This window comes from Phasianus colchicus, chromosome 36 (genome assembly GCF_987193195.1).
Source record: "Phasianus colchicus chromosome 36, bPhaCol1.hap1.1, whole genome shotgun sequence".
NCBI lineage: Eukaryota > Metazoa > Chordata > Aves > Galliformes > Phasianidae > Phasianus > Phasianus colchicus.
In genome coordinates, this window is record NC_143471.1 from 1,408,574 (window position 1) to 1,422,248 (window position 13,675).

General features: G+C 61.3%; 1 protein-coding gene across 2 annotated transcripts in view; it reads left to right on the forward strand.

Annotated features, from left to right (window-relative positions):
• PLOD3 (procollagen-lysine,2-oxoglutarate 5-dioxygenase 3) overlaps positions 1-13,675 on the forward strand; it is a 118,722-nt gene that overhangs the window by 13,802 nt on the left and 91,245 nt on the right. For both annotated transcript variants that reach the window (XM_090129369.1, XM_090129370.1), the window contains exons 5-7: positions 1,087-1,199; positions 4,624-4,687; positions 5,260-5,357. In XM_090129369.1, the coding sequence (XP_089985495.1) occupies positions 1,087-1,199; positions 4,624-4,687; positions 5,260-5,357 (275 nt within the window). The remainder of the gene's footprint in view (positions 1-1,086; positions 1,200-4,623; positions 4,688-5,259; positions 5,358-13,675) is intronic.

The window sequence follows — 13,675 nt, forward strand, 5'->3', positions numbered from 1 at the left end:
GTGGGCCCCCCCCCCAAAAAAAAGGGGTTTGTGGGGTTGGGGGGGGGGTTAAAGTGGGGGCCCCCCCCTAAAAAAAATAATAGTTGTGGGGGCCCCCCCCAAAAAAAGGGTTTGTGGGGGCTTTAAAGTGGGGCCCCCCCTAGAAAACAATGTCATCATTGTGCCCCCCCCCCAAAAAACAACGGGTCTGTGGGCTTTGGGGTTGGGGGGGGGTGTTTAAAGTGTCCCCCCCCCAAAAAAATAAGTGATAGTTGTGCCCCCCCCGAAAAAAAAAGGGGGTTCTGGGCTTTGGGAGGGGGGGGCGGTTTAAAGTGTGTCCCCCCCCCCCAAAGAAAAATAAGTGATAGTTGTGGGCCCCCCCCCCAAAAAAAGGGGTTTGTGGGGTTGGGGGGGGGGGTTAAAGTGGGGGCCCCCCCCTAAAAAAAATAATAGTTGTGGGGGCTCCCCCAAAAAAAGGGTTTGTGGGGTTGAGGGGGGGAGGTTTAAAGTGTCCCTCCCCCCCCAAAAAAAAAGTAGGTGATAGTTGTGCCCCCCCCCCCAAAAAAGAAAGGGTTTAAAGTGCCCCCCCCCAAGAAAAAATAAGTGATGGTTGTGCCCCCCCCCCAAAAAAAAAAGGGGTTTGTGGGGTTGGGAGGGGGGGGGGTTTAAAGTGTCCCCCCCCCCAAAAAAAATAGGTGATAGTTATGGCCCCCCCCCCGAAAAAAGGGGTTTGTGGGGTTGGGGGGGGGTTAAAGTGGGGGCCCCCCCCAAAAAAATAAGTGATGGTTGTGGCCCCCCCCCAAAAAAAGAAAGGGTTTAAAGTGCCCCCCCCCAAGAAAAAATAAGTGATAGTTGTGCCCCCCCCCCAAAAAAAAGGGGGTTGTGGGCTTTGGGGGGGGGGGGGGGGCTTAAAGTCAGGGTTTGAAGTGGGGGGGGGGGGTTAAAGCGGCCCCGCCTTAAAAAAAAAAAAAAAAAAAAAAAGCCATAATGTCGGAGCAACGCCTGCAAAAACAAAAACCTCCCCCCCCCACAAAAAAAACAAAAAAAAAAGCTGCCCCCCCCCCCCCCCCCCCAAAAAAACCCCCCCCTCCCCCCCCCCCCCTCCAGGCTTCCTGGGCTTCGCCCCCGCGCTGTGGCGCCTGGTGCAGCGCTGGCAGCAGCGCGACGACGCCGACGACCAGCTGTTCTACACGCGGCTCTACCTGCAGCCCGCGCTCAGGGTGCGCAGACCCCCCCCAAAACGACAACAAAGCCCCCCCCCGAGACCCCCCCCCCAAGACCCCCCCAAACCCACCCACAACCGGGACCCCCCCCCCCCGTTTTTTTTGGGATCCCAAACAACTCCCCCCCCCCCAACCCACTTAAGACCCCAAAAGGACCCCCTGAAAACACCCCCCCCCCCCAAAACGACACCAACCCCCCCCCCCCCACAGAGAGACCCCCCCCCCCCCGAGCCCCCCCCCTGTTTTTTGGGGATCCCAAACAACCCCCCCCCCCCAAACCCCCTTAAGACCCCAAAAGCCCCCCCCAAAACACCCCCCCCAAAACGACAACAACCCCCCCCCCGAGACCCCCCCCCCAGAGACCCCCCCCCACCAACCAAAACCGGGACCCCCGCCCCCCCCCCGACACCCCCCCTTCCCCCTGTTTGGGATCCCAAACAACCCCCCCCTCTCCAACCCACTTAAGACCCCAAAAGCCCCCCCCCAAACCCCCTCCCCCCCAAAACGACAACAAACCCCCCCCCGAAACCCCCCCCCAGAGAGACCCCCCCCCCCCCCAAAGACCCCCCCCCACCCACAACCGGGACCCCCGCCCCCCCCATCCCCCTGTTCCTTTGGGATCCCAAACAACCCCCCCCCCAACCCACTTAAGACCCCGAAAGACCCCCCCCCAAAACGACAACAAACCCCCCCCCCCGAAACCCCCCCCCAGAGAGACCCCCCCCCCAAGACCCCCCCCCCGTTATTTTGGGATCCCAAACAACCCCCCACCCCCCCAACCCACTTAAGACCCCAAAACGCCCCCCCCACAAAACGACAACAACCCCACCCCCCCGAAACCCCCCCCAGAGAGACCCCCCCCCCCCCCAAGACCCCCCCCCGTTCTTTTGGGATCCCAAACAACCCCCCCCCCCAAACCCCTTTAAGACCCCAAAAGCCCCCCCAAACCCCCCCCCCAAAACGACAACAAGCCCCCCCCCTCGAAACCCCCCCCCCCCCCCAAAGACCCCCCCCACCCACAACCGGGACACCCGGCCCCCCCCTGTTTTATTGGGATCCCAAACAACCCCCCACCCCCCCAACCCACTTAAGACCCCAAAAGCCCCCCCCCAAACCCCCCCCCCCAAAACGACAACAACCCCCCCCCCAGACCACCCCCCCAGAGAGACCCCCCCCCCGAGATCCCCCCCACCCACAACCGGGACCCCCACCCCCCCCCGGAGACCCCCCCCCTTTCTTTTGGGATCCCAAACAACCCCCCCCCCCCCCCCAACCCCCTTAAGACCCCAAAACGCCCCCCCCCAAAACACCCCCCCCCCAGAGACCCTCCACCCAAACCCACCCACAACCGGGACCCCCCCCCCCCCCGAGACCCCCCCCCTGTTTTTTTGGGATCCCAAACAACCCCCCACCCCCCCAACCCCCTTAAGACCCCAAAACGCCCCACCCCAAAACGACAACAAACCCCCCCCCCCGAAACCCCCCCCCCCACCAGAGAGACCCCCCCCCCCCCCAAGACCCCCCCCCGTTCTTTTGGGATCCCAAACAACCCCCCCCTCCCCAACCCACTTAGGACCCCAAAAGCCCCCCCCCAAAACCCCCCCCCCCCCAGAGACCCTCCACCCAAACCCACCCACAACCGGGACCCCCCCCCCCCCGAGATCCCCCCCCCTGTTCTTTTGGGATCCCAAACAACCCCCCCCACCCCAACCCACTTAAGACCCCAAAAGCCCCCCCCCAACCACCCCCCCCAAAACGACAACAACCCCCCCCGAGACCCCCCGAGACCCCCCCCCCAGAGAGCCCCCCCCCCCGAGACCCCCCCCCACCCCAGAAACCCCCCCCCCGGAGACCCCCCCCCGTTCATTTGGGATCCCAAACAACCCCCCGCCCCCCAACCCACTTAAGACCCCAAAAGCCCCCCCAAACCCCCCCGGCCCAAAACGACACCAACCCCCCCCCGGACACCCCCCCCAAACCCACCCACAACCGGGACCCCCGCCCCCCCCCCCTGTTTTTTTGGGATCCCAAACAACCCCCCGCCCCCAACCCACTTAAGACCCCAAAATCCCCCCCCAAACCCCCCCCCGCAAAACGACAACCACCCCCCCCCCGAGACCTCCTCCCCCCCCACCCACAACCGGGACCCCCGCCCCAACCCCCAACACCCCCCCCTTCCCCTTGTTTGGGATCCCAAACAACCCCCCCCCCCAACCCCCTTAAGACCCCAAAAGCCCCCCCCCAAACGCCCCCCCCAAAACGACACCAACCCCCCCCTGAGACCCTCCCCAGAGAGACCCCCCCCCCCGAGACCCCCCCCCGAGACCCTCCCCCACCCACAACCGGGACCCCGCCCCCCCCCTGTTTTTTTGGGATCCCAAACAACCCCCCCCTCCCCAACCCCCTTAAGACCCCAAAAGCCCCCTGCAAAACGACACCACCCCCCCGAGACCCCCCCCCTCCTAGAGAGCCCCCCCCCCCAAGACCCACCCCCCCTTCCCCTGTTTTTTTAGGATCTTAAACCCCCCCCCCAACCCCCTTAAGACCCCAAAAGCCCCCCCCCAAAACACCCCCCCCCAAAGACCCCCCCCCCTTCCCCCCCCTGAGCCCCACCCAGTTTTTTTGGGATCCCAAACAATCCCCCCCCAACCCACTTAAGACCCCAAAAGACCCCCCCCCAAAAGACTCCTCCCCAACCTCTGTGGTCCTCTGTGACCTCTGACCCTGACCCTGTAACCGCTGACCCAGTGCCCCCTGACCTTCTGACCCCAGACCCCGTGACCCCAGGCCCTGTGACCTCTGACCCCTGACCCTGTAACTGCTGACCCTGTGACCACTGACCTCGTGACCCCTGATCCCGTGACCCCAGACCCTGTGACCTCTGACTCCTGACCCCGTGACCCCTCACCGTGTGACCTCTGACCCCTGACCCTGTGACCCCTGACCCAGTGCCCCCTGACCGCATGACCCCTGATCCTGTGACCCCAGCCCCTGTGACCTCTGACCCCTGACCCAGAGCCCCCTGACCTCGTGACCCCTGATCCTCTGACCCTGATCCTGTGACCCCAGACCCTCTGACCTCTGACCCCTGACCCTGTAACCGCTGACCCAGTGTCCCATGACCTCGTGACCCCTGACCATGTGACCCAGACCCTGCAACCCTGTGACCCCTGACCCCATGACCCCTGACCCCTGTCCCTGTGACCCCAGACCCCGTGACCCCTGACCCCGCAACCCTCTGACCCATGACCCCTGACCCCGTGACCCCTGACCCTGTGACCCCAGTCCCCACAACCCTGTGACCCCAGAACTCGTGGCTTCTGAACTTGTGACCCCGTGACCCCTGTGACCTCGTGACCCCTTTGACCCCTGTGACCCCATGACCCCTTTGACCCCTGTGACCCCTGACCTTTGCCCCCAGGCGGAGCTGGGCCTGGCTTTGGATCATCGCTCCCAAATCTTCCAGAACCTGAACGGAGCCGTCGGTGAGGGGGCTAATTAGCGTTAATTAGTAATGGAGTTAATTAGCAATGGGGTTAATGAGCAATGGGGCTAATCGTTAATTGGGGCTCGTTATTAATGGCGGCTAATTATTAATTGGGGTTGGTTATTAATTGGGGGTGAGTTATTCATTAGGGTTTGTTATTAATTGGGATTAATTAGGTATTGAGTTAATCGTTAATCGGGGTTAATTAGTCATTGGGGTTAATTGTTAGGAGGTGCTGTGGGTTAATTAACGAAGCAATAATTAGGGGTGGTGCTCAAGGTTAATTAGCGAGGCGCTAATCAGGGGTGGTGCTGCTGCGGGTTAATTAACGAAGCTGCCCTGCGAAGTGTCGCTGCGGTTGACGAACGAGGCGCTCATTACTGGCGGTTAATTAACAATTAATTAACGTGGGGGCGCTAATTAGGTGCGGCGAGGCGGTGACGGGGGGGGGGGGGGCGGGGGGGAGGGGGGTGGCGCCGCGGTTAATTAACGGGGCTGTAATTACGGGTTGAGGAGGGAGGCGGCGGGGCGGGGCGGCGGCGCGGCTAATTAATGATGAGCGCTAATTAGCGGAGGTGCGGCTGCACTTCGATGGCGGCCGGGCGCAGCTGCGCAACGAGCGCTACGGCACTGCGCCCTGCGTGCTGCACGGCAACGGAGCCGCCAAGGTCAGGGGTCATGGGGTCACGGGGTCACGGGGGGGTCAGGGGTCACGGAGGGTCATGGGGTCACATGGGGTTATGGGGTTATATGGGGTCATATGGGGTCATATGGGGTCATGGGGAGTTCTGGGACGGTGCCACTAAGGTCAGGGGTCAGGGGTCACGGGGGGGCACGGGGTCACGGAGGGGTCAGGGGGCACGGGGGGTCGTGGGGTCACATGGGGTTATGGGGTTATATGGGGTCATATGGGGTTATTGGGGTCGTATGAGGTCAAATGCGGTCAGGGGGTCCTGTGGGTTCATGGGGTCATATGGGGTCACGGGATCACGGGGGGTCAGGGGTCACGGGGGGTCATGTGGTCACATGGGGTTATGGGGTTATATGGGGTCATATGGGGTTATTGGGGTTATATGGGGTCATATGGGGTCAAATGCGGTCAGGGGGTCAAGTGGGGTCATGGGGTCATGTGGGGTCATGGGGTCACATGGGGTCATGGGGTCATGTGGGGTCATGTGGGGTCATGGGGTCACATGGTGTTATATGGGGTCGTGGAAGGTTATAGGGTTGTATGGGGTCGTATGGGGACATATGGGGTCATATGCGGTCAGGGGGTCATGTGGGGTTACGGGGTCATATGGGGTCATGCGGGGTCATGGGGTCACGGGGGGTCAGGGGTCACGGGGGGTCGTGGGGTCACGTGGGGTTATGGGGTTACATGGGGTCATATGGGGTTATTGGGGTCGTATGAGGTCAAATGCGGTCAGGGGGTCATGTGGGGTCATGGGGTCATATGGGGTCACGGGGGGTCAGGGGTCATATGGGGTCATATGGGGTCACATGGGGTCACATGGGGTCATGTGGGGTCATGGGGTCATGTGGGGTCATGGGGTCGTATTGGGTCACAAGGGGTTATATGGGGTCATGGAAGGTTATAGGGTCATGTTGGGTCATATGGGGTCATATGGGGTCAGGGGGTCACAGGGGGTCACGTGGGTCACGGGGGTCACGGGGTCACATGGGTTACGGGGTCATATGGGGTCATATGGGGTCATGGGGAGTTCTGGGACGGCGCCTCTAAGGTCAGGGGTCAGGGGTCACGGGGTCAAGGGGGGGCCAGGGGTCACAGGGGGTCATGGGGTCACATGGGGTTACGGGGTTATATGGGGTCATGTGGGGTCATATGCAGTCAAGGGGTCAAGTGGGGTCATGGGGTCATGTGGGGTCATGGGGTCACATGGGGTCATGGAGTCATGTGGGGTCATGTGGGGTCATGGGGTCATATGGGGTCACATGGGGTTATATGGGGTCATGGAAGGTTATAGGGTCATGGGGTCACATGGGGTCATATGGGGTCATGGGGAGTTCTGGGGTTATGGGGTCATATGGAGTTATGGGGGGTCATGGGGTCATCTGGGGTCATGGGGTCATATGGGGTCAGAGGGTCATCTGGGTTCATGGGGAGTTCTGGGACGGTGTCTCCAAGGTCAGGGGTCAGGGGTCACGGGGGGTCAGGGGGGGTCAGGGGTTCTGGGGTCTCTATGGGGTCTCTATGGGGTCTCTATGGGGTTTGGGGTCTCTGTGGGGTTGTGGGGTCTCTATGGGGTCTCTGTGGGGTTCTGGGGTCATTTTGGGGTCTCTCTGGGGTTGCGGGGTCTTTATGGGGTCTCTGTGGGGTTGTGGGGTCTCTATGGGGTCTCTATGGGCTTGTGGGGTCGTTGTGGGGTCTCTGTGGGGTCTCTGTGGGGTTGTCGGGTCTCTATGGGGTTGTGGGGTGGTTCTGAGGTCTCTTTGGGTTTGTGGGGTGGTTCTGGGGTCTCTGTGAGGTTGTGGGGTCTCTATGGGATCTTATGAGGTTGTGGGGTTGCTCTGGGATCTCTATGGTGTTCTGGGGTCTCTGTGGGATTTTTATAGGGTTGTGGGGTCATTTTGGGGTCTCTGTGGGGTTGTGGGGTGGTTCTGGGGTCCCTATGGGGTTGTGGGGTCTCTATGGGGTCTCTGTGGGGTTGTGGGGTCATTTTGGGGTCTCTGTCGGGTTCTGGGGTGGTTCTGGGGTCTCTGTGGCGTTGTCGGGTCTCTATGGGGTCTCTATGGGGTTTGGGGTCCCTATGGGGTTGTGGGGTCTCTATGGGGTCTCTATGGGGTTGTGGGGTTGTTCTGGGGTCTCTGTGGGGTTGTGGGGTCTCTGTGCAGTTCTCTATGGGGTTGTGGGGTGGTTCTGGGGTCTCTGCAGTTGTGGGGTAGTTCTGGTGTCTCTATAGGGTTGTGGGGTCTCTATGGGGTCTCTATGGGGTCTCTATAGGGTTGTGGAGTTGCTCTGGGTTCTCTATGGGGTTCTGGGTCTCTATGGGATTTTTATGGGGCTGTGGGGTGGTTCTGGGGTCTCTATGGAGTTGTGGTGTCTCTATGGGGTCTCTGTGGGGTTGTGGGGTCATTTTGGGGTCTCTGTGGGTTTCTGGGGTCTCTATGGGGTCTCTATGGGGTTTGGGGTCTCTATGGGATTGTGGGGTCTCTATGGGGTCTCTGTGGGGTTGAGGGGTTGTTCTGGGGTCTCTGTGGGGTTGTGGGGCCTCTGTGGGGTTGTGGTGTCTCTATGGGGTCTCTATGGGGTTGTGGTGTCTTTATGGAGTCTCTGTGCGGTTCTGGCATCATTTTGGGGTCTCTGTGGGGTTGCGGGGTCTTTATGGGGTCTCTGTGGGATTGTGAGGTCTCTATGGGGTCTCTATGGGCTTGTGGGGTCGTTGTGGGGTCTCTGTGGGGTCTCTTGGGGTTGTGGGGTGGTTCTGGGGTCCCTATGGGGTTGTGGGGTCTCTATGGGGTCTCTGTGGGGTTGTGGGGTGGCTGTGGGGTCTCTGTGGGGTCTCGTGGGGTTGTGGGGTGTCTGTGGGGTCTCTTGTGGTTGTGGTGTGGCTGTGGGGTCTCTGTGGAGTTGTGGGGTCTCTATGGGGTTGTGGTGTCTCTATGGGGTCTCTGTGGGGTTGTGGGGTGGCTGTGGGGTCTCTGTGGGGTCTCTGTGGGGTCTCTTGGGGTTGTGGGGTGGCTGTGGGGTCTCTATGGGTTCTCTTGGGGTTGTGGGGTGGCTGTGGGGTCTCTGTGGGGTCTCTTGGGGTTGTGGGGAGGCTATGGGGTCTCTGTGGGGTCTCTGTGGGCTTGTGGGATCATTTTGGGGTCTCTGTGGGGTTGTGGGGTGGCTGTGGGGTCTCTTGGGGTTGTGGGGTCGTTATGGGGTCTCTGTGGGGTCTCTTGGGGTTGTGGGGTCTCTGTGGGGTCTCTTGGGGTTGTGGGGTGGCTGTGGGGTGGCTGTAGAGTTGTGGGGTCTCTGTGGGTTCTCTTGGGGTTGTGGGGTCGTTATGGGGCCTCTGTGGGGTCTCTTGGGGTTGTGGGGTCTCTGTGGGGTGGTTATGGGGTCTCTGTGGGGTTGTGGGGTCTCTATGGGGTCTCTTGTGGTTGTGGGGTGGCTGTGGGGTCGTTATGGGGTCTCTGGGGTTGTGGGGTGGCTGTGGGCTCTCTATGGGGTCTCTTGGGGTTGTGGGGTCTCTGTGGGGTTGTGGGGTGGCTCTGGGGTGTCTGTGGAGTTGTGGGGTCTCTATGGGGTTGTGGTGTCTCTATGGGGTCTCTGTGGGGTTCTGGGGTCATTTTGGGGTCTCAGTGGGGTTGTGGGGTGGCTGTGGGGTCTCTGTGGGGTTGTGGGGTCTCTGTGGGGTCTCTGGTGGTTTTGGGGTGGCTGTGGGGTTTTGGGGTCTCTGTGGGGTCTCTGTGGTGTCTCTATGGGGTCTCTTGTGGTTGTGGGGTGGCTGTGGGGTCTCTATGGGGTCTCTTGTGGTTGTGGGGTGGCTGTGGGGTCTCTATGGGGTCTCTTGGGGTTGTGGGGTGGCTGTGGGGTGGCTGCGGGGTCTCTTGTTGTGGGGTCGTTATGGGGTCTCTGTGGGGTCTCTTGTGTTTGTGGGGTGGCTGTGGGCTCTCTGTGGGGTCTCTATGGGGTCTCTGTGGGGTTGTTGTGGGGTCTCTGTGGGGTTGTGGGGTGGCTGTGGGCTCTCTATGGGGTCTCTGTGGAGTTGTGGGGTGGCTGTGGGTCTCTGGGGTTTTGGGGTCTCTGTGGGGTTGTTATGGGGTCTCTGTGGGGTGGCTGTGGGGTTGTGGGGTCGTTATGGGATCTCTGTGGGGTTGTGGGGTCTCTGTGGGTTCTCTTCAGGTTTTGGGGGCTCTGTGGGGTCTCTTGGGGTTGTGGGGTGGCTGTGGGGTCTCTATGGGTTCTCTTGGGGTTGTGGGGTGGCCGTGGGGTCTCTGTGGGGTTGTGGGGTCTCTGTGGGGTTGTGGGGTGGCTGTGGGTCTCTGGGGTTTTGGGATCTCTGTGGGGTCGTTATGGGGTCTCTGTGGGGTTGTGGGGTCGTTATGGGGTCTCTGTGGGGTCTCTTGGGGTTTGTGGGGTCTCTGTGGAGTCTCTTGGGGTTGTGGGGAGGCTGTGGGTCTCTGTGGGGTTTTGGGGTCTCTGTGGGGTTGTTATGGGGTCTCTGTGGGGTGGCTGTGGGGTTGTGGGGTCGTTATGGGGTCTCTGTGGGGTTGTGGGGTCTCTGTGGGTTCTCTTGGGGTTGTGGGGTCTCTGTGGGGACTCTGTGGGGTCTCTATGGGGTCTCTGTGGGGTTGTGGGGTCTCTGTGGGGTCTCTGTGGGGTCTCTTGTGGTTGTGGGGGGGCTGTGGGGTCTCTCTGGGTTCTCTTGGGGTTGTGGGGTCGTTGTGGGGTCTCTGTGGGGTTGTGGGGTCTCTGTGGGGTCTCTTGGGGTTGTGGGGTGGCTGTGGGGTTTTGGGGTCTCTGTGGGGTTGTGGGGTGGCTGTGGGGTCTCTGTGGGGTCTTTGTGGGGTCGTTATGGGGTCTCTGTGGTGTCTCTTGGGGTTGTGGGGCCTCTGTGGGGTCTCCATGGGGTCTCTTGTGGTTGTGGGGTGGCTGTGGGGTCTCTTGGGGTTGTGGGGTCGTTATGGGGTCTCTGTAGGGTCTCTTGTGTTTGTGGGGTGGCTGTGGGCTCTCTGTGGGGTCTCTATGGGGTCTCTGTGGGGTTGTGGGGTGGCTGTGGGTCTCTGGGGTTTTGGGGTCTCTGTGGGGTTGTTATGGGGTCTCTGTGGGGTGGCTGTGGGGTTGTGGGGTCGTTATGGGATCTCTGTGGGGTTGTGGGGTCTCTGTGGGTTCTCTTGGGGTTGTGGGGTCGTTATGGGGTCTCTGTGGGGTTGTGGGGTGGCTGTGGGGCCTCTGTTGGGTCTCTATGGGGTCTCTTGTGGTTGTGGGGTGGCTGTGGGGTCTCTGTGGGGTTGTGGGGTGGTTGTGGGGTCTCTATGGGGTTGTGGTGTCTCTATGGGGTCTCTGTGGGGTTCTGGGGTCATTTTGGGCTCTCTGTGGGGTCTCTTTTGGTTGTGGGGTGGCTGTGGGGTCTCTGTGGGGTTGTGGGGTTGCTGTGGGGTCTCTATGGGGTTGTGGGGTCTCTGTGGGGTCTCTTGTGGTTGTGGGGTGGCTGTGGGGTCTCTATGGGGTCTCTGTGGGGTTGTGGGGGGGCTGTGGGGTCTCTCTGGGTTCTCTTGGGGTTGTGGGGTCGTTGTGGGGTCTCTGTGGGGTTGTGGGGTCTCTGTGGGGACTCTGTGGGGTCTCTTGGGGTTGTGGGGTGGCTGTGGGGTCTCTGTGGGGTTATGGGGTCTCTGTGGGGTCTCTTGGGGTTGTGGGGTATCTATGGGGTCTCTTGTGGTTTTGGGGTCTCTGTGGGGTTGTTATGGGGTCTCTGTGGGTTTGTGGGGTGGCTGTGGGCTCTCTGTGGGGTCTCTCGGGGTTGTGGGGTCTCTGTGGGGTCTCTTGTGGTTGTGGGGTCTCTGTGGGGTCTCTATGGGGTCTCTGTGGGGTTGTTATGGGGTCTCTGTGGGGTTGTGGGGTTTCTGTGGGCTCTCTGTGGGGTCTCTCGGGGTTGTGGGGTCTCTGTGGGGTTGTGGGGAGGCTGTGGGGTCTCTATGGGGTCTCTGTGGGCTTGTGGGGTCATTTTGGGGTCTCTGTGGGGTTGTGGGGTGGCTGTGGGGTCTCTGTGGGGTCTCTTGGGGTTGTGGGGTGGCTGTGGGGTTGTGGGGTCTCTGTGGTGTCTCTATGGGGTCTCTTGTGGTTGTGGGGTGGCTGTGGGGTGGCTGTGGGGTCTCTTGTGGTTGTGGGGTCGTTACGGGGTCTCTGTGGGGTCTCTTGTGTTTGTGGGGTGGCTGTGGGCTCTCTGTGGGGTCTCTCGGGGTTGTGGGGTGGCCGTGGGGTCTCTGTGGGGTTGTGGGGTCTCTGTGGGGTTGTGGGGTGGCTGTGGGTCTCTGGGGTTTTGGGATCTCTGTGGGGTCGTTATGGGGTCTCTGTGGGGTTGTGGGGTCGTTATGGGGTCTCTGTGGGGTCTCTTGGGGTTTGTGGGGTCTCTGTGGAGTCTCTTGGGGTTGTGGGGAGGCTGTGGGTCTCTGTGGGGTTTTGGGGTCTCTGTGGGGTTGTTATGGGGTCTCTGTGGGGTGGCTGTGGGGTTGTGGGGTCGTTATGGGGTCTCTGTGGGGTTGTGGGGTCTCTGTGGGTTCTCTTGGGGTTGTGGGGTCTCTGTGGGGACTCTGTGGGGTCTCTATGGGGTCTCTGTGGGGTTGTGGGGTCTCTGTGGGGTCTCTGTGGGGTCTCTTGTGGTTGTGGGGGGGCTGTGGGGTCTCTCTGGGTTCTCTTGGGGTTGTGGGGTCGTTGTGGGGTCTCTGTGGGGTTGTGGGGTCTCTGTGGGGTCTCTTGGGGTTGTGGGGTGGCTGTGGGGTTTTGGGGTCTCTGTGGGGTTGTGGGGTGGCTGTGGGGTCTCTGTGGGGTCTTTGTGGGGTCGTTATGGGGTCTCTGTGGTGTCTCTTGGGGTTGTGGGGTCGTTATGGGGTCTCTGTGGGGTCTCTTGTGTTTGTGGGGTGGCTGTGGGCTCTCTGTGGGGTCTCTATGGGGTCTCTGTGGGGTTGTGGGGTGGCTGTGGGTCTCTGGGGTTTTGGGGTCTCTGTGGGGTTGTTATGGGGTCTCTGTGGGGTGGCTGTGGGGTTGTGGGGTCGTTATGGGATCTCTGTGGGGTTGTGGGGTCTCTGTGGGTTCTCTTCAGGTTTTGGGGGCTCTGTGGGGTCTCTTGGGGTTGTGGGGTGGCTGTGGGGTCTCTATGGGTTCTCTTGGGGTTGTGGGGTGGCCGTGGGGTCTCTGTGGGGTTGTGGGGTCTCTGTGGGGTTGTGGGGTGGCTGTGGGTCTCTGGGGTTTTGGGATCTCTGTGGGGTCGTTATGGGGTCTCTGTGGGGTTGTGGGGTCGTTATGGGGTCTCTGTGGGGTCTCTTGGGGTTTGTGGGGTCTCTGTGGAGTCTCTTGGGGTTGTGGGGAGGCTGTGGGTCTCTGTGGGGTTTTGGGGTCTCTGTGGGGTTGTTATGGGGTCTCTGTGGGGTGGCTGTGGGGTTGTGGGGTCGTTATGGGGTCTCTGTGGGGTTGTGGGGTCTCTGTGGGTTCTCTTGGGGTTGTGGGGTCTCTGTGGGGACTCTGTGGGGTCTCTATGGGGTCTCTGTGGGGTTGTGGGGTCTCTGTGGGGTCTCTGTGGGGTCTCTTGTGGTTGTGGGGGGGCTGTGGGGTCTCTCTGGGTTCTCTTGGGGTTGTGGGGTCGTTGTGGGGTCTCTGTGGGGTTGTGGGGTCTCTGTGGGGTCTCTTGGGGTTGTGGGGTGGCTGTGGGGTTTTGGGGTCTCTGTGGGGTTGTGGGGTGGCTGTGGGGTCTCTGTGGGGTCTTTGTGGGGTCGTTATGGGGTCTCTGTGGTGTCTCTTGGGGTTGTGGGGCCTCTGTGGGGTCTCCATGGGGTCTCTTGTGGTTGTGGGGTGGCTGTGGGGTCTCTTGGGGTTGTGGGGTCGTTATGGGGTCTCTGTGGGGTCTCTTGTGTTTGTGGGGTGGCTGTGGGCTCTCTGTGGGGTCTCTATGGGGTCTCTGTGGGGTTGTGGGGTGGCTGTGGGTCTCTGGGGTTTTGGGGTCTCTGTGGGGTTGTTATGGGGTCTCTGTGGGGTGGCTGTGGGGTTGTGGGGTCGTTATGGGATCTCTGTGGGGTTGTGGGGTCTCTGTGGGTTCTCTTCAGGTTTTGGGGGCTCTGTGGGGTCTCTTGGGGTTGTGGGGTGGCTGTGGGGTCTCTATGGGTTCTCTTGGGGTTGTGGGGTGGCCGTGGGGTCTCTGTGGGGTTGTGGGGTCTCTGTGGGGTTGTGGGGTGGCTGTGGGTCTCTGGGGTTTTGGGATCTCTGTGGGGTCGTTATGGGGTCTCTGTGGGGTTGTGGGGTCGTTATGGGGTCTCTGTGGGGTCT